The 24995-nt window shown below is 37.9% G+C and overlaps 1 protein-coding gene across 1 annotated transcript in view; it reads right to left on the reverse strand.

Annotated features, from left to right (window-relative positions):
• KIAA0825 (KIAA0825 ortholog) overlaps window positions 1-24995 on the reverse strand; it is a 404470-nt gene that overhangs the window by 235855 nt on the left and 143620 nt on the right. Inside the window, exons 12-13 of the mRNA XM_061189447.1 lie at window positions 22747-22857; window positions 8744-8883 (exon numbers count right to left, since the gene is read on the reverse strand). Coding sequence (XP_061045430.1) covers window positions 8744-8883; window positions 22747-22857 — 251 coding nt within the window. The remainder of the gene's footprint in view (window positions 1-8743; window positions 8884-22746; window positions 22858-24995) is intronic.

The following is a 24995-nucleotide window of genomic DNA, read 5'->3' on the forward strand; positions in this document are numbered from 1 at the left end:
TAGGTCTAGGTGCAGGTCCTCATGGCAAATGACCACCTTGCAGAGAAGTGATAAAGCCACTGTGGGCGCTTGGGTGCTGCACAATATTCTAGAACAAGTGTTGGCAACTATAGCCCAGGAGACATGTCCAGCCTGATGCCTGTTTCAGTAAGGTCCACAGCTAAGAATGGTTTTTACATTTTCAAATCGCTGAAAAACATCAAAAGTAGAATATGATTTGTGACACACAAAAATTATGTGAAATTCAAATTTCAGTGTCCATAAATAAAGTTCCATTGGAATACTGGTGATGGGGTTCAGGAATGCTACCCCAAAATATGGCACCTTGGCATACTTAATATTTTAAGCTGAAGGAGCTTGAGAAAAGAGCAGAAGCAGGAAGGTCGCTCTGACCTTCCCCCTGCCCTTCTCCCCTGAAACAGGTCATGAAACCCTCACATCAGAGGTGCCCGCCCTATACCAGGAGGAAAGGTGCATCCTTATCTCTGAAGTCAAAACGATGCTGAGAAGAATCCTAGCAAATAAGCCTTGCTAAGTTTCCCCCAATTTGTTACGCTTAACCTCATACTCCTTGACCTATCATATTTCTCCACAACTGTCCATTCTTCATTAAACCTAGCATAAAGATATTTTCTGTTTCTTTGGATCTTCATTTCCTTATGAAGTCTCTTGTGTCATGTAAAACTTATATTAAATAAATTTGTATGCTTTTATCCTGTTACTCTCTCTTTGTCAGTTTAATTTTCAAACCCAGCCAGTGACCATAAGAAAGCTGAGGAAAACTTTTTCCTCCCCAGCACAGCCATGTCATTTGCTTATGTATGGGCTGTACCTGCTATAATGGTAGAGGTCGGTAGTTGTGATGGAGACTGTGTGGCCTACAAAGCCCTCTATCTATGGTCCATCTGGCCCTCTATAGAAAAAGTTTGCTGACTCCTATTCCAGAATACTGGAAGAAAGCATACATATATTCCAAACATCTAATACTATATAAGGACATCTTCCGTCTATTCCCAAATAACTCACAAGCAAAAATAGGTGTTAGCTCTTCAAGCAGCCTTTCTTTATCACCCAATCCATCAATCTCTTATCAGTCACTCTGTTTTAGAAAAGCACCTCATGGTACTTATTAGCAACTGAACTTATCTAATTTTTATATATATTTTTTACTTTATAAGGTCTGTCCTCCCCATGTTTCCCCAGCAATTAATCCCCCAGAATATGAAGGCAATATGGCGTCATGTTTACCACTATATCTCCAGCTGAGAACAGTGTCTTGTACCTAGTTGATGTCCATTAAATACTAGTTGAATAGAGAATGTGTTTATAAAATCGTGACCCAACATTTTTAGAAATTAATTCAGAAGGATATTATTTCTCATTTCCAGGAATAAATGTCTCCACCAAGTCTCATGTTTTCATTTTAGAATTTATTTAAAAACAATAGATATACTTTCATGAAATAATAGCTCTTCATTCTTCTAACAAGGACCACTTAAACACCAAGTGCGCAATTTGCTCAATTTCTCTGTATCTAAGTTTCCTCATTTGCAAAAGTCCTAATGATCCAAGGGTCATAAATGAAATAATATGTTAAATCACTTTGAGTTGTTGGGGAAAAGATACTACATAAATTCATGATAATAGTATCACTCGTAATATAATGCCAAATCATTTACATGCTAACACTAGAAGCACATTAACTACTGAAGAAGAAACATGTTCCTATAGATATATTAGACATTTTCTAGGTGCCAGGAAGAGATAGAATATAAAAAATTTCAGCCACTGTCAAGCCAAATTAGATCTGATTCTGTGTGGATGAAGCATCATAGCAAAATTTATATTACCAATCTCCCAAGCTATATACAAAGGTTCTCAAGAAGTGCTATAATATATAAAACTTGGGACTATTTATTTGGTCCAGTTCTCGTCTTCATACCCATGAGAGCTGCTAAGGCAACATCTTTTCAGGCCAAAGATGTCAAAGGGGAAACCCACCTCCTGGAGACAAATTTATGCTTGGATGGAGGGGAGAGTTACTGAGAAGCTGAGGGAGAGACCACTGCATGGAGAGCACAGGAGGAGTGATGAGAGAAGAAAAATATATCAAGCATATTTTTCCAGACAGTGTAAAAGAAGAAAAGAATCTAATAGAAATTAAGTAGCTACTAGGTGTCAAAAAATGGTGCTTTATGTTTATTTACTTTTTTTAATTAGGTTTTTTTTTTTTTAATTTATTTATTTGGTTGTGCCCGGTCTTAGTTGTGGCAGGCGGGCTCCTTAGTTGTGGCTCCAGGGCTCCTTAGTTGCGGCAGGCGGGCTCCTTATTTGTGGCATGTGAACTCTTAGTTGCGGCACGCATGTGGGATCTAGTTCAGGGATTGAACACGGGCCCCCTGCATTGGGAGCGTGGAGTCTTATCCACTGCGCCACCAGGGTAGTCCCTATTTGCTTTTATAAACCTCAAAATAAACACATAAGGTCATTATTAGTACCCTAATTTAGAAATGGGGAGACTGAAGTATAGACAGATCACAACGCTAATGAATGAAGTAGAATTTTTTCCTGGAAATTTCATTCATTCACAAATACTTTTTATGCTCCTTCTATGTGCTCAGTACCAATCTCAAGTGTCGAGAACCAAGCCAAGTACTGGGGAACAATGATGAGCTGTCCCTGCCCTTCTGGAGCTTGCAGCGGCTGACACAGGGACTAAATACACAACTATGTCATTTAACCTTTCACTTAAAATTGTGACGAGTGTTACGAAAGGAATTATGGTGGGACGTTATGGAATGATCAAAGATGACTTCCTAGGAAGTAATACTGAAGCTAAAAGATGATTATCAGTTGCCAGAAAAATGAAAAGGAAGACGATTCTAGGCTCAAAAAAATAACATTTCAAAGGTTCTGTAACAGGAAAGAACGTGGAATTTGGGCCAGTTAATTGAAAGGTCACGGGTGTTGGAGCATCTCCCTCTTTTCTCAAGATACTTCTACAGGGACATTGCTATTATAAATATACAAATCTAAGATGCACAACCTGGACCAGAATACGCATGTTAAGCTTGCACGGACCCGATGCTGGACAAGTCAGCCATTGGCAGAGCACAACGGGCATTGCTTTTGTCTTAAGTATTAGGGTCTGTACTCTATAAGTAGTGGGCAACCACTAAAGGTTTTTAGCAGGGGAGTGACATAATCAGTTCTGTATTTGAATAAGACCAAGCTTTCTGACTTATGTGAACGTTCTGATAAAATGGATTATAAATAATCTTAAGTAAATTATGTCTCTGTATTTATCATTATATTAGATTACTGTATGAAATTCCTGATATTTGACCTTTTGACCTACAAAAATTGCAATTCTATTTGGTTTAACCTAATAATTGACTCATAAAATAATGAAAACTTTTATATGCAAAGGAAGATTTTTTCCATTATCATTTTTATAAATTAGCCTATAAAAGAGTTAAATATGAAAAAAATGTATCCTTAACATTTTTCCAAGCGATAAATAAAAATTAAAGCAAAAAAAAAAAAAAAGCATAATACATTGGAAAGACAAAGCACATACCCAAATTTTTTGCCATCTAGAGCAACAGATACCTTGTTCGATGGCCCTGCTCCTCAAAAGGTGGTCCAGGGGCTAGCAGCACCAGGAGCAGCATTACCCAGGAGCTTGTTAGAAATGCAGAATCTCAGGTCCCACCCAAGACCTACTGAACCAGAATCTGCAGTTTTAACCAGTTCCCCAGGTAAAGTTTTTGCACTGTAAAGTCCAGAAGCCTTGCTTTACATAATCATACCCTACAACCACCCTACCCTCATGGAGGCTCAGCACAGACCCTAGATGATAACTGTTTCTGGGACTGTAATAATTCTATGGAGACCACTGATATTCTAGGCTAGTCTGTCATCATTCGCGGATAGGATCCTTGGTTGGAAAGACTAAGGCGAGAACACACAAATATGATTCTACTGGTCTTGCTAAGAACAGGGTACAAATCCAGCAAAGAAAAAAATATTGAACAAGTAAGAATACAGATGTTGTCACTAGTGAAAGCAGCCAAGGACATTGAAGTTAGGTGCACTAAGGGTACCAAGAGGGAGCATATTTTTACTTTTGGTCACTTCCTTCAAGACAGTCATGAAACAGCATAAAATGAAACTCACACATAATGTACAACAAAACACCAAGCTTCTGCCACGATATTCCTCATTACCCAAGAGATCAAGAAAACATTAACCATAAAGTCAGAGAATTTGAATTGATTAATTCATTTTAAATCAACCAAGCCTTTGTAGTGGTGGCAGTAATTTATTTAGAATTCTCTGTAGGTCAGTTTCTTGACTATCTTTTGGCACTTTGTTACAAGGTTGAAAAGTACAGATTGTACTAGCAAAATTATCCATGATAGAGGTTCCTGATAGTTCTCATAAATTGTGAAACCCTGCAATTTTGTAAACTTTCTGTGGCTCTGCCAGGATGCCGTGCAGGTGTAGTGGGTGAAAGCACAGACTCTGCACACCGGCTGTCTGAATCAAATCCTGCTTTGCTGATTATTAGCTGTGTGACTTGGACAAACGACTTGATTTCTCTGTGTCTCACTTTCCTCATCTGTAAAATGGAGATGATAATTGTACCTACCACACAGAGTTTGTTTTGAGGATTCAGTGAGTGAACACATTTAAAGACTTAGAAGCAGTGTCTAGAACATGTTAAATATTACGTGTTTGCTAGTTGGTTGTGGTTGTTATGTTATTACTGAAAATCACCAGAAGCCAAGAAGTTTCACTGAGAATCATTCTTGAGGCAATGGGCAAAGCAAAGAAAGTTAGTTATACTTCATTCAAATGTCACTAGCAGGAAAAGGTCACCTGCTAACAATTGGGAAATTGCCAAATATTTTTTCTTTTGATGCCACAAGTAAGAAACTGGTTAAGGCCATGTGGCCTCAGTGAGGTAACGTCAAAACAATTGCTCTGGGTTTTTAACGTCACTAATCCAAAATAGTGTCTTACAAATTTAAAATCTTCTATAAACATTTGTAGTTGAGAGGTTTTTTTCCTTCAAATTTAGGATGGCCCATCTTAAAAATAAAACCAATGAACATTACCTTCTCATGCCCATTGAACCTTATCCAAGCTTCCTAGAAGCTTGCAGCCTATGATTTTTTTTATTATTAATGAATAAATTAAAATTTTACTATTCATTCATTTATTAAATTTTACTATTTTCTGACCTTCAGTGAAGTTGTATCTCATATTACAAGAAAGTTATTTCCATATATGCTCAGTTGATTCTTTTTAAGATAAATAGAAATTCTGATAAATCATTTTCATAGAGCAAGACCAAAAGCTACAGATATAAAAGAGATAAACCTCCTATATTTTAATCTTTATAATATATGGTTGTCTATCAAGGAAAATTCTCTACCTAACAGAATTTAATAATTGCTTATTGGATGAAGAGGACCTTGTTTTAAAATATGTACAATAAAAATATGTATTTAGGGACTTCCCTGGTTGTCCAGTGGCTAAGACTCCGTGCCTCCAATGCAGGGGGCCTGGGTTCGATCCCTGGTCAAGGAACTAGATCCCGCATGCATGCCACAACTAAAGAGTCCACACGCCGCAACTAAGAGCCCGCATGCTGCAATGAATATCCTACATGCGGCAACGAAGATCCCATGTGCCACAAATAAGACCCGATGCAGCCAAATAAATAAAAATAAAAATATGTATTTCAAATCTCTATTCTTATTCCTGAGCCAATTTAACAAAAGTTAAATTTTATCAATTAGACCAAAAAGACACTATTTATAAAGGAAAACTCTCACATAAAAAGCCCAATAGTTATGATGCTTGGAACACCTAATCAGCATATTTTACTCTAAAATTTTGCTTTCCTAAAAATATGATCAAACTTCTAAATTACCAAATGGTATTCAATGAAAACAAAATCTCTGAAAAAATATTATGTATGTATTTTTAGGTGCATAATAATTTCCATCTTAGTCTAGTTAATAAGATTCCCTGAATATACTGTTTCTAAATTAAAGTGACAAGGTTTCTACTGCAGCTTAATAAGTCAGTCAATCAATCGATTAGCAAATTCTGTCACTTCATCCTTACAGTATTTGAAGTAGCTAATAAAATTCAATACAATACCAAAGCAGTTATGTAACCCTGATCAAACACCTAACAACCTTTGCAAAAACTGATAGATATTTGAGCAGATTGGGTAAATACACTTCCGTATTCCATAAGAACCAGAACTGAAGGAGATACAATATAGTACCTTCAATAACCTGTAAGTCCCTCAAAAACAATATCATGTTATACGTACAAAAGGTAGATGTAATATTTTTGGTAAGTAAATGTGGAATTTTTTGGTAAGAAAACATGGTTAAATATTCATTTAACCACAGTTGCTATTCCTATACTTAGTGGCTACATCAGTATAGTCCAATGTTTGATCGCAATTGTTTTTCCAGGCTGTTCTATATAACTCTATCAAGAGGAAACCATTTCTCTTCTGGGACCATGCCCATGAGTTTCATGAGTTATATTAGAGTAACTCTCCAGCCATGTCAGATACTATCTGTGTTGTGTAGTCACCTTGCCTGAAAGCTCAGATTATAAAGTTTAATGGAAGCTCCATATTTTATATTCTAATGGATCACTGGCCAATCACTGGACTTTTTCTGTAAAAAGCACTGTGTTAGCTTGAGGAGGAATATGAAAATAAAAATCTATGATCAGCACTAATTACCTAGCTGGAAAGAACAGTTAAATGCATGTGCACTGGGGTGTCCTGGTTGATTCAACCTGAGAGTGGACAGATTACAGTTCTTGCAGATACCCCTGGTCCGCTCCAGGATTTAATTTGCAAGAGTATTTGTACAGAAGGGTAGGGGAAAGAAAGCTCCAGCTGGGTTCGGAATCCTGGGTTACCCACCATTTATCAGCTACATGTGTCTCTTGGCAAATAACATTATCTTAAACTCTAATGTTATTTTTAACATGACAAAAATAATTATATTTACTTTATAAGGTTTTAAGAATCACAGTGCCTGACACCTAGTAAGTAAACAATATATGTTGGCTACTTGAGCATTTAGTTTCCCTAGCACCTGTTTTCCCTTTAGGAGAGTGGAGTTATAGAACTGAACTGGTTTCAGTTCAACTCTGTAAGATTTAAGGCCCACAGAGTACTGCTTGGGGGCTAAGAGAATAAAGTCAGATTCAGGGTTTCGAGGAGAGGTAACCTCTGAACTTCTCCTTGGAACACAGTGACACTGGAGGAGTTGTAGTGACCTTTGGCACCACAAGATTTTATGAATTTGAGAGCACCTGGAGAGGAGCAAAGGGCTCAGTAGTGAGGCACTTCCCCTAAGTGGCTTTTGGGAAGCAAACATCAAGGTGTACGGAAGAGAAGAATATGGGGAACTGGTCATGAGCAGATCTGAGAAACCACAAATTCCAGAAATGACTGGAACAATCTGGACTGGGAATGCTATGAACCTCATTTGTATACCAACAGGCTGGTCGGGCCTGGTAACATTTGCCTCATTCATATACAGATATAATAACAATACAAGGCAGAGTAAGCTAAGGGCAGCAGCCACCATAACAGACACTGTGAAGTTCAGGGGAGGCAGGGAGACATCAGTGTGAGCTACAGTGTTCAGAGATCTGGAACATCAGTGGCCTTTGCCCATTGGTGGAGGCTGGGTTGTCTATGGAGGGTCTTTCAAGTAGGAAAAATGGGTGAGCCAAGGTGTGGAAGGAGCATGTGCATGGGGCTTTGGGGACAATGGCTGAAATGGGTGTGTGTGTGTGTATGATTGTGCGTGTGTGCCCACACACACACAAGAGAATAGTGGGGAAAAAGCTTACAGAACTAGTCTGGGGCCATATTTGAATGGTCAAAGGACAGGGATTTGTTCCTGTAGGTGATGGGGAACTAGAGAAAAAAGATTTTGATTAGAGAAAACTATACTGAAACTAGTGATTGATAAAAATTAATCTGGCTACACCTGTAGTATAGAAGGGAAGAAATGTGTAGGGGTATGTGAAGATGGTTGGAAAACTCTGTAGCAGGGGAGCAGTAGGATATACTATGAGATTGGCATAGCATTACCTACCATTTTCTAAAATAGTACTTACAGGGGAAAAAAGAACGTCTAATTAAGAGAAGTATGGTCTTCCATTACTCCTCAATTTCCATTCATAATTTTCTCATGATTACTTCTCCATGCCCCAGTGGATATGGCTGTAAGCCATGCTTGCTTGTTCATAAGTTATATAAGCATTCTTCATGATCCACTGAAATGTCTAATGTGGCTCTAAAGCAATCTCTCTCTCCCTTTCTCTCTCTCTCGCTCTCTCAGGTCTAATTGATACTTCTGTTTTGGACATATAACTGTGTTCCCATAATATTCTTAGGCATTTCAAACCCCATATATTGATATATTTCTATATTATGATAGTTTATGATAGGACAGTATTATATAAAAATATTTTTTGCCCTCATTCAGAATCCCTGAAAAAAATCTTTCCAATAGGTTTATAAAGTTACTCAATATTTTGCCTGCTGCTAACCCCCTGGACTATTGATATAATGCATTTGGTTTCATCCCTCTACCAACATTCAAGTAGGAAAAAAAAATTCCATTCAATTTGAGCAATGACTGGGGTTTTTCAGGACATTCTCATAACTACAAATACTCACTTGAGCTCTTTAGCAAGATTCTCAGTAAAAGACCATCATGATGCAGTAGGGTTTCCAGAAGCAGGTTCCAATTACAGCCTGGCTGGGATAAGAGCAGTTTCAATTGACCCTCGGCTGTCAATCGTCCAGCTGATGGAGTCCTTTCAAAATGCAAGATAAAGATGGAGTAATGAAGTTAATTTATCTATGAAATTAATAGCTTTAAAGTACAGATGTAATGCTAACTCCTTTAAATGTCAATTCCTCCCAGATTACTGTGAAAATGCTTTCATGCTTGCTTACTTTAGGGCTGCTCAGGGAAGGAATTACATTTAATCTCTACTAGCTAAAAGCAAATTAACATTTGGTAACCTGCCAAATTTAAAACTGATACAAAATAACCATGTGTATATTTCATGGAACTATGTCTGTTTTAGCTTCATGGAGCAAATAAAAATTATTTATGCATTTTTTAATGCATTTATTTGTTCATTCAACAAATACATGAGTGCCTACTATGTGCTATTAACTTCTTTCATTATTCATGGAGAGAAGTTACAATGTGTTTTGGCTACTAATTTGCCATGTACTATGATTGCTGATAAAATGAAAGGAATTCAAAGCTTCTGTCAAAGGTCAACCATAATCTAATTATTTAATATGTAAAGCCTTAAATCAACATGCAATTATCAGAACCACTCTAACAGTCACACTGCTACCTACTTGGGTAATCAGTTTATCAAAGAGAAATAATTCCAAGGCAAATAAGCTTCTACTTGGGAAATTATAATCAGTGTTGAATAGAAAATTAAAATCAGGTCCCCCACATCACCACATTAATTTACCAATGAATCTGCAAGAGATAAGGAAATAAGGTAGAAACTGAACACTGATAACATTATTCACTTTTTCCTTCTGAAGTCTCAAGGTTTAGACTGACTAAAGGTCACAGCATCTGATATCAGCTTACAATTACAACAAAAAAAGGGCAGGAAATGACCAAACTCAATCTGATTGTGGAGATAAGGGTTGTGGGACTAGGGTGGCACTGGGAAGGAAAGATGAGATTGAGAAATGTAAAGGTGTGAATGAGAAGACCATATGCTTTAGCGTGGAAGAAAGCAGAACAAAGAGTATCGCTGAGAGAGACGATTTGCAGCATCATTTCCAGATGAAATGTACTGAGTGGTGAACCATCATCATAGTCTAGACCAAAGGTTTCCAAAGCTTGGGCCCTGGACCAACAGCATCAGCATCACCTGAGAACTTGTTTTTGGTTTTTTTTTAATAAATTTATTTATTTTATATATTTATTTTTGGCTGCATTTGGGTCTGTGTTGCTGCGTGCAGGCTTTCTCTAGTTGCGACGAGCGGGGGCTACTCTTCGTTGCGGTGCGTGGGCTTCTTACTGCGGGGGCTTCTCTTGTTGCGGAGCACGGGCTCTAGGAGCGCGGGCTTCAGTAGTTGTGGCACGCAGGCTCAGTAGTTGTGGCGCACGGGCTTAGTTGCTCCGTGGCATGTGGGATCTTCCCAGACCAGGGCTCGAACCCGTGTGCCCTGCATTGGCAGGTGGATTCTTAACCACTGTGCCACCAGGGAAGCCCTGAGAACTTGTTAAAAATGCAAAGTCCCAGGTCTTACCCCATCAGAAATTCTGGGAATGGGCCCCAGAAATCTGTGTTTTAACAAACCCTCTCCAGGAAATTCTGATGCACACTAAGGTTTGAGAACCACTGTGGAAGGCAGTGCTTTCTGGAGCACAGGTAGCAGGGATAGGCCTAGTTGGTATTATCTTTCCTGCCTCTGTGCCTTTGTGCCCATTACAGGTCCACCTTGGCTGCCACCTGGGCAGCAACCTCCACATGACCCTATACTTAATCTTACCCATCCTTCAATTTGCCACAAAAATATCACTTTCTCTGTAGAGTCTTCACTAGAACTTTCTCCCCATAGCAGTCTATCTCACTCTGAATTAAAGAACTTATAGCAAGTATGCAGATTTTAGCACTTTATTATTTCATCAATTAAAGCTTTATCTCTCCACTCAGATTCAAGCCTTGTGAGCACACTTGTTTTACACCCCAAAGCTCTTACCAATGAACTAAGCACATTTAAGGCTCTGTAGATGTTAACTGATTGACTCATATGCTCATAAATGGGTAGATAAACTCTTAAAAAAAAAGAGGATGCTTTGCCAAAATGCTGGTTTAAACAAAAATGAGAGGATCTGAAGATGTAAAATGAAACTTCGAAGCGTCTCCCCTTTGGTTTGGCTTGGGGCATTTGGAACATCTCGCAACCTTATGATGCACAAGATCACCTGAACTTTGGACTAACTCAGGCTTCCCATGTGAGACTCTGATAACATAACTCAAAACAGAGAAACTCCCTGGCAATTGGTGAGGCAGTGTTAGCTAGGAAAACTTGTGCCCTAGCTAACACTGGTGGAGAGAGAAGTGGGGAATTATTTAACCCTCAGACCAGAGGAAACAGGTCTGTCAGTTCAGCAGTTCTGAATTCCTTTGGGTATTCCCAGATTGGTCTAGCTCTTGCAGTAATTCCAAACATGGTGCCAAAGGAAGAATCCACTAGGTGAGCCTTTTGGACTGAAACACTGAAGCAGATACTCACAGTGGCTGTCCCTGTTTCTATCCTAAACCCCAACTGCTGACTTCAAGAAACTTGCTCGGGGTCTGGTAGATGAAAAGCAGCTAGTTGGTAGTAAGCCTTGTATTAAAACTGACTTAGTTTTTGAACAGTTCCTACCTATGTATTTTGCTTGAGTTGAGTGCTGACTTAAGGATACATTTAATGAACTGAAAGATCCAGTTTGATGGAGTTTAGAAAAGGAAGGGGTTGTTGAGAGACAATTTGAAGAAGGAAGACAGGGGCCAGTTCATAGAGGGCCTCATTAGCCAAGGTGGGGACTTTGGACCTGTTGAAGAATTTAAGGCAGATGAGTCTCCTGACCTGGCTGCAGTATGGAGAGTGAATTGGAAGGAGGGTTGTGTTTTTGCTCAGTCCTTTAGACGTGTAATAAGACAAAATAATTTGAATGTCATTTCATACCACTTATTTGAATACCTGGTTATAAATAAAACCTCTCATTTACCAGATGGGAAGCTGTTTGTTGAAATGTACCTCAATTCTTGGATCTTTCAACTTATCACAGATTTTGAAATGTACAGTAGAATGACTCACTATAAGGAAAAATAAAAGATTACAAACATTCCTCAATCACTAAGCTCCAAGTAATAAATGCATTGAGGAGTCGGCACTGGGCATATGGAGAAGCATATGTTCCCTCATCCTTTGAGCTGGTGGAGTTGTGAAAGTGAGATTAGCCTTACAAAAAATGACAGAAAAGGAAATTTTTAATATATGTATCAAATATGTACATGTTGACTTCCACTATAATACAAAGAAGAGAACAAAATTTATAAATCCACTGGAATGCCTAAATCTTGTATTATGAGACAGGACAAATTTATGGCTCGGTTATATCAGGCTTATACTCTAATTAGTGCTGCACTTCTGGGGCATGAAAAGGCCTAAGGAATTTTTCAAATCCAGGCAATGTTGGGGTTCAATCATTATTAGTTTATGAAACTAACAAATTATTTTTATAGAATCATTGTTCAAAATCTTGGCTGTATTTGGGTGTGTTTACTTTATGAAAACTTATCAAGTAGTTCACTTGTAATTTCTGCAGTTTTTTAGTATGTGTTCACACTGCAGTAGAAAATTTAAAAAACCTTAGCCCTGTCAGTGCACTATGGCTTGACTTCCAACCACAGTTGTGTGTGGGGCACAGGGCAAGAAAACACTCTGTAGTAGGTTCAGACTCTGCAATAAGAGCAACCGCACTGCTCAGGTCACATGACCATGGGAGTCACTGCTCCTACCATATACTTAACATGCAGAAGCTGTCAGACTAGGGGAACATTGGAATGGACTCTGAAATGCACAGCTTGGGGATAACACCGAGCAGTGTTGGGCACTGTTCTTCAACACTTGGTATTTACTTTAAATGAACAGACATTATATGGTTCTATGTCCCTGAGAGAAAAACCATATGGGTCCAGGAGCCACAGGTTGAAAGTTCTCTCCGAAGGATACTAGAGGCCACCTCCTCACCAGAGTTCCTGATTATCCACTAGGAATTTGTGTTTTCCATTCCCATAACTCCCCATAGGCTCTGGGGGAGTGGAGGTCCTGGTTTCCGTGGTGGGGTGACTTGGGAAATGCACACCTCCACCAGGGGACCATTAAGAATTCCACTAAAGCTAATGTTATAGCTGCCTTCTAGTTATTTTTGGATTCCCATGCCAGCAGTCTAACAGGCAAAGAAAGGAGCTACTATATTGGTAAGGGTAATAACCCTGATTATAACCCAGTAGCTAGGGTTGCTACTGCATATGGGGAGCAGGGAGGAGTATATCTGTAACTCAAGGGATTCACCAGGGCATCTCTTGATGCTCTCATGACTGGTAATAACCATAAATAGGTGACCAAAGTAACCACATTCTGATAAGGGAATGGTACTTATGGTTCAACATCTCGAGGATGAAGGTCTGTGTCTATGCTGGGTAAGCAACATACGCCAGCAGATGTGATGACCGAGGGTAAGGGGAAGCTAGAATAAGTCACAGAGGAATTTAATGACGATTAGCATTTGCAGACTCAGGAATAATGGAAGCAGGAGACACTCTAACTTGTCCCATTAACTCAACCATAATAAAACTTTTTTTTTTTTTTTTTGACCAGCCATCACCTTGAAGAATCAATGATAAGGCCCAGAGAACTTAACATCAATTATGAGTGGATTTCAGTGGTGCAAGGGTTAGAACAAATGTCAATGTCCCCACATCCTCTTGCCCTTACCACTCAGTTGACAATGGCCTGCCTTTTGCTGTCAGAACCTGCATTTCTCTACCTTCCAGCAAGACAGGTTGGAAGTGCCAGCAAATTAACACCTCCAGAGCAGCCTTCAACCAATGACGGATGAAAATTGCTAATAAATTCCTCAGTATCCTTGTTGCCTTGGCGGGAAAACTCTGAGATGTGCCTTTCCCACTGGCTCCAAGAATTTCCCCTGAAGGTATAAGTTCCAGTTACTCCTATGGTAGTTGGCTTGATTACACTAATCTTTATTTGCTGTCTTTCTTTCTTTGTCGCACTTACTCATTCCCCTCTAGTGTTTCGTCCACTTAGAAAATAAAGTACTTTCACTTCAATCCTTGTCTCAGGGTCTGCTTCTTGGGGAAATGCAAAATAAGACATGCATGGAGACACTTAGGACTCATCTCACTCAATGTATGTTTCAGGAATATTGGGAAAATAGTTCAAGGTCATTTAGTTAATAAATATGGCAACTGGACTTTGAACCCAGGTTTTTCTGACTTCAGAACCCATGATTATTCCACTACTCTATGTTTCCTTCCATTTAACCTGGTTGATATATGGTGGGTAAGTTGCATTTTCCAGCATTGAGGATGTTTGGCTCTATTCAACCTCCTGATTGAGGATACCATGTTTTTGACTCAAACTCAGGTTTGTGGTCTCAAGGCTGATTCCCAAATTGGAGCCATGTTATTTAAGGTATCTAGGGACTGATTTTGACCAGATGGTTCCTGTCATGGATTACTGGGCCAAATTTATACCAGAGATCATAAGTTACATGATTCAGAGAACAAAGGCAAGGGCATAACTAAAGAGAAACTGAGGGTGAAAGCCCTAAAGTGGGATAATGAAAGCAGAGGAGGAAAAGCTCCGTACTACTATACTACTTTTGCCTTTCCAAAACTAATCCTTCCAAATCTTTCTAGGAAGACAAATATTTAAAACAGTTCTAACATTTTCTCTTTAGTACCTGGGGAAAAAAGCTGAGGGGGGAAAATAAAAACCCAAAGTATTTTCTTCATCACTTTAATCAAGAATGTACAAATTATATGTAGTTATAACATTGAAAATGTTTGCATACATTTTAATCTCTATAATGGGTATAGCCAAGTCTCTATGATATTTATAATTAGAGATGATTCAATAAATAGAAATAAGACAGGGTTCACCTGCACGTTTATATATAGGATTTGCCTTGATTTTTAATAACTTTGTCCACTGAGGTAAACTGATACTCTTAAAGAGTCTCATTTTTTCAGAGTTGATGGTATCCACACTACCTGGTATGCAACTTAAAGGATAGGCATTCAACCTGTGAGGATGTGAATTATTTCTTGAGTTTAGCAAATTAAACTTTTTCACTTGGGATGACCCCATTTCTCAAAAATCACCCAAATATATATTAGTGCCCCAAACTCATAGCCCTAGCTCCACATTTTAGTGTTACACAGGTTAGTGTACCTTATTTCTAAAAATACATAAGAATCTAATTTTAATTTTAAAAATAATTGTTGATATTACATGTCAACCATCACTTTTGGACTCCCCCAGAAGTGCTATTCTAGCACCTGAGTCAATAAGACACTGGAGACTACTAAATCACTCAACCATCCCTTTAGAGGAGCAGAAGTTATCTCTCTGGAGCCTTTAACTATTATTGGTCCTTGTCTACCAGATAATAAATATCCTGTTACAGGAGTTCAAGAAAGGTCTCCCCTGGCATCACACTTCTGATAAGTGCAGAGACTCAATGAGAAAGTAGTTCAATATTCTTTCCACTTTGTCATACTTGGAGCTGGTCCTTTTAACATGTTTGGATAATTGATAAGACCTGCCACTTTCTGAAACATACAGCTCTTTACTAACACAGCAGTACTGAATGATTGTTTAGTAAGCACTTACGTGATGGGTGCCTTGTAGGCACGTTAGCTGATTAAATCCTCATAACTCTGCCATAAGAATATCTCAGAAGCTAAGGGAAGAAGATGTTTCAAGATGGGGGAAGTAGACAAAGGTATTATGTGCTGTTTTCAAGTAGATCAATAAGATCATACTGTATTTATGTCTCAACATCCTCACAAAAATATAAACTATTTAACTAACTTTCCAAGATCACAAAACTATACACGTCTGCAAACCCTGTCTGTCTAATGTGAAAACCTATAGTTGTTTCTTATTATCCCATTGCTGGTTCCATTGCTATATTCGTATTTATATAATACCTTTAAACCATAATAGAAAAGGAAAGATATGTAGAAATATCTAGCTATATCAAGTAACCAGCTCACCTGACATTTTCACTTCTTTTAGTAACTGCTCCACAAACATATGACTTTTTCTCTGAAAATCTTTTCAAAGATCCAGCTGCTTGTCCATCCACACTCTGGAACAGCCATGTTAGAGCTTTGGTGTTCAAAAGCTCCCATTACTTCTCCCCTGACTGTTGGCTCCAGGTCAAAGCTTGGCACCTCATCAGAGTACAAGTTCTCTAAACTTTTCTCTTCAGTCCTATGGAACAGCCTGACAGCAGCAGCTGGGAGACCAAAGTTCTCTTTTGTCCTCCTCCCCAGATGTTCACTCCTGAGGATACTAGAAGCCGCCTCCCCAACAAGAGCTTTCTTCCCATCACTGAGCTTGACCACTCAGATCAAATGTTTGAAAAGAGTTAAAAGTACCATTGAATGTGGCAATATCTGAAACAATACTACAATAACTCATTTGTTCCTTAATTCACTTAGTCATTAAACCAATATTTGTTTGCTGATTTATATGTGCAAGGCCATGGAGACACAACAGTAAGTAAAAAACAAACAGTCATTGTTTTTACAGAATTTAGCAGGGAATACATGCATGGTTGAAATGGTCATAAAAATAAAGATAAAATTACAACTATAAAAACTCAATCAAGAAAAAGCAAAAGATGCTATTAGAAGATGTAGTAAGAAGAAGTAAGCTAGTCTTTGGGGTTGATGAAAGGCTTCCCTATAGTAGTCACACTGGAACTGAGATAGGAAGATACATTGACATTACTAGGTGAAAGAGGAAGAAAACCTTTCAGGGAAAGGGAAAAGCATGTGCAAAGATCCTGTGGCAGAATGGAACATTTCATGGCAAGGAAATGTAAAAAAGGTTAATGTGTGAGGAGCAAAATCACAGGGTAGTGTGGTATCAGAAGAGTTTGCAGAGGAGGGTAAGCCACATCTATGTAGGTCTTACAGGCCATGGTAAATTTTTTGTGTATGCTTAAGGATAAAGGGGAATTCATGGAGGGCTGTGAGTTATAAGTGTGAAATGATAAAACTTAGTTTTGAAAATAGATTTTGGTTTGAGAAGTCTCTGGCTATAGTTTGGAGAATATTGGAGTCAACATATACATGGGAGGAAACCAAGGAGTCATTGCAGTAGTCAGGAGAGAGGTGATGCACTAAGGCGAAGGTGGTACTATGGAGAGCAGATATTAGGAGCTAAAATTAACGAGAGTTAGTAATGAACTGGATCCAGCAGAAGAGAAATAGGGAGGTATTCAGGTTGCCTTCTGGTCTCTGCCTTATACAATCACATGCAGGTACAATTAATCAAAATGGGGGAAAATGAAAGAGGATCAATTTGGAGGGGAGTATCCTAAGTTCAAATTTGGTCATGTTGAGTTTGAGGTGTCTCTGTGCTCACCAGGTATAAACCTGAAGAAGACATTCATGTATGATTCACACCCATGAATATATAGGTCTGTAGTCCTGGAAGAGATTAAAAGCAGAGATTTGAATTGGGGGGCACTTAAAAAGTACATGAAACCATAGACATGTGTGAGTTCACCTACAAAAGGTTCTATGATAGAATGCTAAAGATGTTCAATTTTTAATGGCCAGGCCAAAGCAGATGAACCTGCAAAGGAGACAGAGAAATTTTATTGGCTATCTCTTCCCTCACCACTTATACCTAGCATACGCCTTACTTGGAGAAAAATTTTAAAATGCATTTATCGAAAGAATGAATGAACACATCTTGGTAAACTGCGTAAATGGGAAGACCCACATAGCATATAATATAATGAAGCCAAAGGTAGCTTAATATTTAGGGAGGGGAAAAAAAAGCATATAAATCCAAAACGGGATTACATTGAGTAAAACCATAATGGAAACAAAAGCATAGTAGAAAGAAATATCCACAGCTCAGAATGGACTGGCCATGAATCAAAACATCATGTTGTCATCATAAAAGAAAATGAGCAGTGTAAAATGAATGGACTGTTTACTCACACTGATTATGCTAATTGGATTCAGTGTCCAGTTATGACCTCCTTAGCTAAGGAAGACCTGAAAAGTATTTGGAACTACTGAAAGAACCACAAGATGATGAAAGTTGGGAAAATAATTTAAAAAACTTTATAATGCAACAGTATAATTGACTAAGATAGTATTCTTTCTTGAACATTTATATGAAAGTACAGTGTGCTGTCATAGTATTAACACTGAGATTAATATATTCTCCACATGCTTTAGTTTAATCTAGCATGAAACTGATTACCCTTTCTAAATCAACTCACATTATTAGCCTGTAACACTGCTAGGGATAATGAATATCGTATATTTTACTTATTGCTTGAAAATACATATATTTTCCCTAAAGCAAACTTTTCTAAACTCTATTCCAGGAGTTCTAGGAGAACATGAAAAATTCTATTTTTACCAATTTATATACTTGGTAGGCATTCTCTAGTAACCCTATAGACAAATTTACGGTGCATACAACTATTTATGCATCTCTAACTCTTATTGTAAGTCTTAATTTCATGTCCTCCTTGCTCTGTTTCTTCCTTCTCACCTACTTTTAATTCATTATCTTAATATATTTAATACTATTAAAAGCCAACTTAAATCTTTCTGAAACAATGCACAGGTGTAAATAAATGAGCAAATAGGTGACTAAATTACTAAGATACGTCATAATATTAAATATTTTAGTCTCATCCTCACCCTTTCCAAAAAAAAAAGCATAATATATTTTTAGTTTATCATCATTCAACCCGTGTGTATTTCCCTGAACAGTTCATTTTAGTTGCTAAGGTGAGGAATGGAGCTTTGGAGGATAATTTGGGGGTGAAAAACACACAGAAACAGCTGATTTATGTGAGGAAATGGATAGAAAGGTAAAGATTTTTAAGGTCACATGATGGTGGTCTAGGAATTCCCATTGCAATGCTTGACAAATGCAAATCAATAAGTTGAGTTATTTTGAAACTACTTTTATTGCTATCCTGGGTTCCTCTGTTCTGAACATGTTGGATCATGAATCAGGTCTTTCTGTGCAGATTATATGGAACTGTTAGAGAGAATAACTGTCAGAAAGTCAGGGTAGAAGGGCTCATACTGTACCTGCATGGAGAATTTAAAAAGGCAAGAGAGAGAACCAAAGGCATTTCAGGAGAGAAAACTACATAAATAAAGGCTCAAAGTTGAGAGTAAGCAATAAATAAAAGTTAAAATTGTAGAATAACTGTGTCTTAAAGACAAGAGAGAAGACTGACAACTGGAGCAGAGAAGAGTGTTGGGTGCTCCAGGAAACAAGCCAGGCAGTGTGGGAGAAGCAGAAGCTACTGTAGGTTCTTGAGCAGTAGAATGGTGTTAACGAAAACAGTTTTTAAAACATATTAAATAATAGTAAGATGGACCAAGGTTGTTGCAATGGGTTGTAGAGAAAGACTGGTTCTAAGAGAACTGTGGGAACGAATCAACTGAACATGATAATACAGTAGGAATAGGCAACAAGCAGGTCAATATGGAAAGCAGAATCAAGATTCTACCCTGGAAGTGTTTAAGAATGATATGTTCCTTATAGAAAAGACACCATGGTTAGGGGACAAGGCAAGAGTGAAAAGAAGGATCTGTTGAAGAGATCATGCTGGGTTTCCAGTAATACAGTGGGTCATTCAAGAAATATGGGCAGCCGGACATAGAATGTTGGGGTAAAGGAAGTGCCCAGAGCTAGAAATCCTCTGTAAAGAGGTTACAGGGTAATACATGTGAATCAAAGAGCATTTTAAAAAATGAGGTTTCTTTTTCCTTTAAAATTTTTTTTATCTTAATAAAATTAAGCTGCTTTCATTATAGGAAATTTGGAAAGTGCCCAGATAAAAATTAAAGTTGCTTACAATCCTACCATATAAACATGTAAACTATAAGCTCTCTAGCACAGAGTTTTTATATCCTTTCAATATTTGTTTTTCTCTACATACTTTTAAAATGCTATGTGTAGAGTAGTATGGCATAGTTCAACACTTCTCAATTGTGTGCCATCTTGCAATAATTGTTCATCCCCTGGGAAACGGGGGCTCCCATATGATGCAAGTTTGGGGAATCTGCATACTAGATCCCTCCCTTGGAGATAAACACTATACATTAGTATATCAGGGCTCCTGCAAGTCGAACGATAAAGAGACTTTACATAACGAATAACTGACAATCTTAGATTTTTCTTGCATGACTGTTAACGTCACCCTGAACTGCTCTCCCTCTGAAAGGTGGAGGTGCAGTTGTCAGGAGCTCGGCCTTTGGAAGCAGACAAGCCGAGGTTCAGAGTCTGCCTCCCAGATTTGTTCTCTTCAGAAAGTTGCTACCTGCACATCACTTTACTCTTCATGAAAGAAGCACATGAGTACTTATTTCAAAGACTGGTGTGAGGTTTGAAAAAGATAATGTACATGAAGCACTGGGCATGTCAGGTTCACAGTTATCACTCTAAAAACTGGGCTGGCTTTGATTACTACAACATTACTAACCTGCAGTTTTCCCTTAAGTATAAATCACAATGATTTGTCATTTAATATTTTTCAAAATCAACCTTTTTAACGACGCCACAGTAGTCTATCGCATGGCTAATCCATAGGTGATTTGTCTAATTCCGTACTGTGAGACATTTATTTCCATGTTTTCCTTTTACAAATAATGCTTCGATGAATATCCTTGCATATAAAACTTTCTCAGCAGCTCTGATTAATTCCTTATGATTGATTCCTAGCAATGGAATTGCTGGATAAAGGGCCATAAATATTTTTAAGGTTTTTGATACAGTTTATTATATTGCTCTCCAGAAAACTTGTATCAAATTGCATTTCCACTGTGGGCTGAGTAGTCACCACCATGTTCTAATCTTTGCATTAGGATAATAGTGAAGATTGATTGCTACAATCAAGCAGAAAGAAAGAAAAGTCTTATTACATTTACGTTTGCTTTAGGTATAGAAAAGAGAAAGAAGTTAAATGTAAGAAGAAGCTATTTGAAAGATAAACCCATTTACATGCTGACTTCCCAGGCCTCTAGATGGGCTGAACAGAGCAAGCCTGGAGGTGGAAGTCTTATCAGCTATGCTTAAAGAGGTAACTCCATCGGTTATAGATTAAGATAAAAGCAGGCAATAAAAATAGATTAAACAAATGTGATAATAACATGGAGAACAAATATGTTTAGAAGTTTGGGAACTCATCAAAATGAAACAGGTTGTTTGTTTAACCCACACTGTAAAAGATCCAGTTGTTTAATGTGTTATCTTTGCAATAACGAATATTAAAGTCAGCTATTTAGGGCTTCCCTGGTGGCGCAGTGGTTGAGAGTCTGCCTGCCAATGCAGGGGACGCGGGTTCGAGCCCTGGTCTGGGAGGATCCCACATGCCGCGGAGCAACTAGGCCCGTGAGCCACAATTACTGAGCCTGCGCATCTGGAGCCTGTGCTCTGCAACAAGAGAGGCCGTGATGGTGAAAGGCCCGCGCACCGCGATGAAGAGTGGCCCCCACTTGCCGCAACTAGAGAAAGCCCTCGCACAGAAACGAAGACCCAACACAGCCATAAAGAAAGAAAGAAAGAAAGAAAAAATAGGGATGATCCTTTAAAAAAAAAAAAAAAAAGTCAGCTATTTAATCCTCAAAGACATAAGAGGTATTTACATGCCAGCTGCAGTGTATGGAGGTGACAGAGTATTAAGGGTGTTCCATTTCTTTCTTTCTTCTTTTTTTAAAAAATATTTATTTATTTATTTACTTATTTGGCTGCGCCAGGTCTTTAGTTGCGGCACACGGGATTTAGTTCCCTGACCAGGGATCAAACCCGGGCCCCCTGAATTGTGAGCACGGAGTCTTAACCACTGTACCACCAGGGAAGTCCCAGGGTGTTCCCTTTCTAGGAATCAGTCATAAGGAGTTGTTCAGAGATGTTGAAAATGTTTTATATGTAAGTGAAGTAACAACAATACTCTGAGGTCCTTGAAGGTAGGAGGGCAAATGTCTCATTGATCTTGGATTTCCTGTTACGTATATGAGGACAGGCACATGATAGGTAAACAGTATATGTTTATTGTGTCTATAGAGACTTGTGTATGAGGTTTTCATGCCCTCTTTTACGGGTAGGACTCTTGTTCCTCAAAAGAGAGATACAGTCAGTCAATTTAGATAGTGAAATCACTAATAGTGTATTTCTAAGATGAATCAAGAATGTGTAGGGATTAACAATATTCTCCTACAGCTATACATGATATATTTATTCACAGACACCAAGGAAAGGTACTTTCCTATGATATATTCAGCAAAGAATCAAACTGACATTCCACGTAATGCCACAAAATGTCATCAAATTACTCTGGAAGTACATTTCATGCTTTAAATGATTTTTCTTATGTTTAAATGCCATTAATTAAATAATAAAAGTGAAAGACCCTATTCATAATTTTTAAAGTTACTCCTCTCTCAACTTTTTCCTCAGGCTCTGAGTTAGTCACATGAATTATCCCGTATTACTGCTTTTTTTTGACAATTAGTTGGAGAACTGTCAAATCCCCAGTCATAGATCAAGAAGGATGAATTTTAAAATGGCTAGGCAATTAGCTAAAATAAAACTAAATTCCAAAAATTCACATTTTTCCATTACTTTAGTAAAACTATGTTAGTAGAATGATTATAAGGCCTATATCTTGGATTCTTGAGCTAAAAAAAGAAATATACTCTTTACTTACCTGCGTAGTGTCAAAAGTTTTAATTTCTTTTTGTAAGATGTATTTACCTCCATGGATAAAAGTTTCTATTAAACTTCAAAGGAATCAAAGAATTATAGATGGTATAGTTTTTAGAGGTTCTCACCTGAGTAAAGAAGGGTAGAAATGTGATATGCAAGAAAGCCAATGTAATGGTTGCTTGAAAAATGGCTTTAAGGAATCTGAAGCAGAATCATCCATGCCATGCTGAAAAGTCCTAGGGAAATAAAAATCATTATTTCAGAATATACAGGGAACATTAACTATGAAGACCATCAAAACTTATTTTTCCTTAGTATTCAAAGTTAATGATTTTACACAAAACAGTATTGTGCTAGAATGGACAATGCACCCACTTCATCCACTTGGTATTTATAATTTAATAGGTGATTCAGAGGCCTCTCTGCAACAACCCTTACACTTGGGAAGGTATAACAATACCACTATCATTTAATTTTTAAAATTCCCATTATAAAATTTGTCAAAAATAAATGTATGAAGAATAGTAAAATGAATACCATGTATGTCTCCCTCCCTCAACCTGAATCCAATAAATGTCATTTTTTTTTTGTCACTTGTGCACTTCGTTAATGCAAAAATGTTTGGCATAAAGGTACCTCTTTTTACTCTTTAAAGTGATTTATAAATACTAAACAATTAATGAGAATTTACAATTAATTCTGTATGCTCCTAAGGGCCTACAGAAGGTGGGTAAAGAAGAATTTAACTGTAAAATATATGACTGTGATTTCAAAATTAGAACAATTTGGCCAGAATATCTGGTCTACAACTATCTTTGGAGAAGTAACTATAACATTTTTCTATGTTGGCCCAAATTCAACAATAAATCTTGAGGTAATAAGAAAGGATTTGTTACATAAAATCTTTAGTAGATAGCTTGGCTAATAAAATTTTTATAATAACAGAAGACTATATTTGCCTACATGGAGTTAAGAGTCACAACTGGGAACATTTTAGAAATAGAATTGTTTGAAGTGGTGCTATCTCTCTTCATCTAAAGTACAGTAGCAATAGCATCTTTTAAATAATAGGTAGAACGGAATTTGACTTTGAAAACCCACCCCTCTCTTTTCATCCTACAGCCTGCTTCTTGTATCCTCACATTTCCAAATTTGACCTGCCTCTCCACTGTTTGTTTCGCCAAGTAGAACACCTTCTAATTAAATACACGTTGACATTTTTTAGACTTTTAATAGATCATCTCCTCTTTGAAAGCCATTTCCTCACTAAATTTCAGATAGAACCAAATTCCATAAATAGGCTCCAAAATGAGGCTGTCCTATTTCTATCCCATACCTTCCACTGTGTGAACTAGAGAAGCAGGCATGAGCTAGGTCAGGACACCAAGACATGCTTTTCTAAGGAGTCTGGACTTTGTATTAGCAATGAGGAATCACTGAAGAGTTTATAGCATAGGAGTTTTATCAGCTATTTTACATTTTAGGAAACTCACTTGTGCACTAGTGAGGAGAACTGATTGGAGATTAGGGCTGGAGGAAGGGAGATAATGAAGATGATATTTCAGTAGACCAGGCAGAAGAAGACAAAGTCCTAAACCAAAGTAAGAAGCAGAAGAGATCGTGTGTATGGGACAAATATAAAAAGAAATAAAATTAATAGAATTAACAATATTCATTCTCTAATGATATGGGATTGGAGGCAGCAAAAGGGAAGAGGTAGAAGGCAGAAGGGTTAAGATAAAAGGGGAAGTCTGGACGACTTGCAGGTGCTTTCCTTAGTTTTAGATATGCTGAGGGGGCTGCAGACTCCAATAGGAATTTGGATTTACTGATCCAGCATACACAAGAGACATTTGGATTGAAGATACTGATATGTAAGTCACTAGCATAATGGTGAAGCCATGGGAATGGGTGAATTCACCCAAAGAAACAGTGTAAGATGAAAAGATGGACAAGGATGGAACTCTGGAACACACCAACATTTAAAGGGTGAGGTGAGAAAAAGAAGCACTCAAATGAAGCAGAAGGAATCATCAGAGAAGTAGGCAAAGAGCCAGGAGAAAGTGATGTTAGGGTTAGAGAAATGGCCAATAGTGTCATAAGCTGCGGAGAGGGTAAGTGAATGGAGGGACAAAAATTGTAAAGTTAGCAATTGGGTGTGCATGGATGACCTAGCCCGTGTTGTCTGTTTAGCAGGATGAGGGCAGCTGCAGCATATTGAGTAAATGGTAGGTGCAAAAGTGGAGACAACGAGCACCAACTCTGTTTTAGAAGGGAGGCACAATAATAAAGAAGGAATATTTTTTAATACAAGAGAGTCTTGGGGAGAAGAACCAGAGACTAAGGCCATGGCGTAGGAGGTAAATGCCATCAA

The sequence above is a fragment of the Eubalaena glacialis genome, chromosome 4 (assembly GCF_028564815.1).
Source record: "Eubalaena glacialis isolate mEubGla1 chromosome 4, mEubGla1.1.hap2.+ XY, whole genome shotgun sequence".
NCBI classification, from domain to species: domain Eukaryota; kingdom Metazoa; phylum Chordata; class Mammalia; order Artiodactyla; family Balaenidae; genus Eubalaena; species Eubalaena glacialis.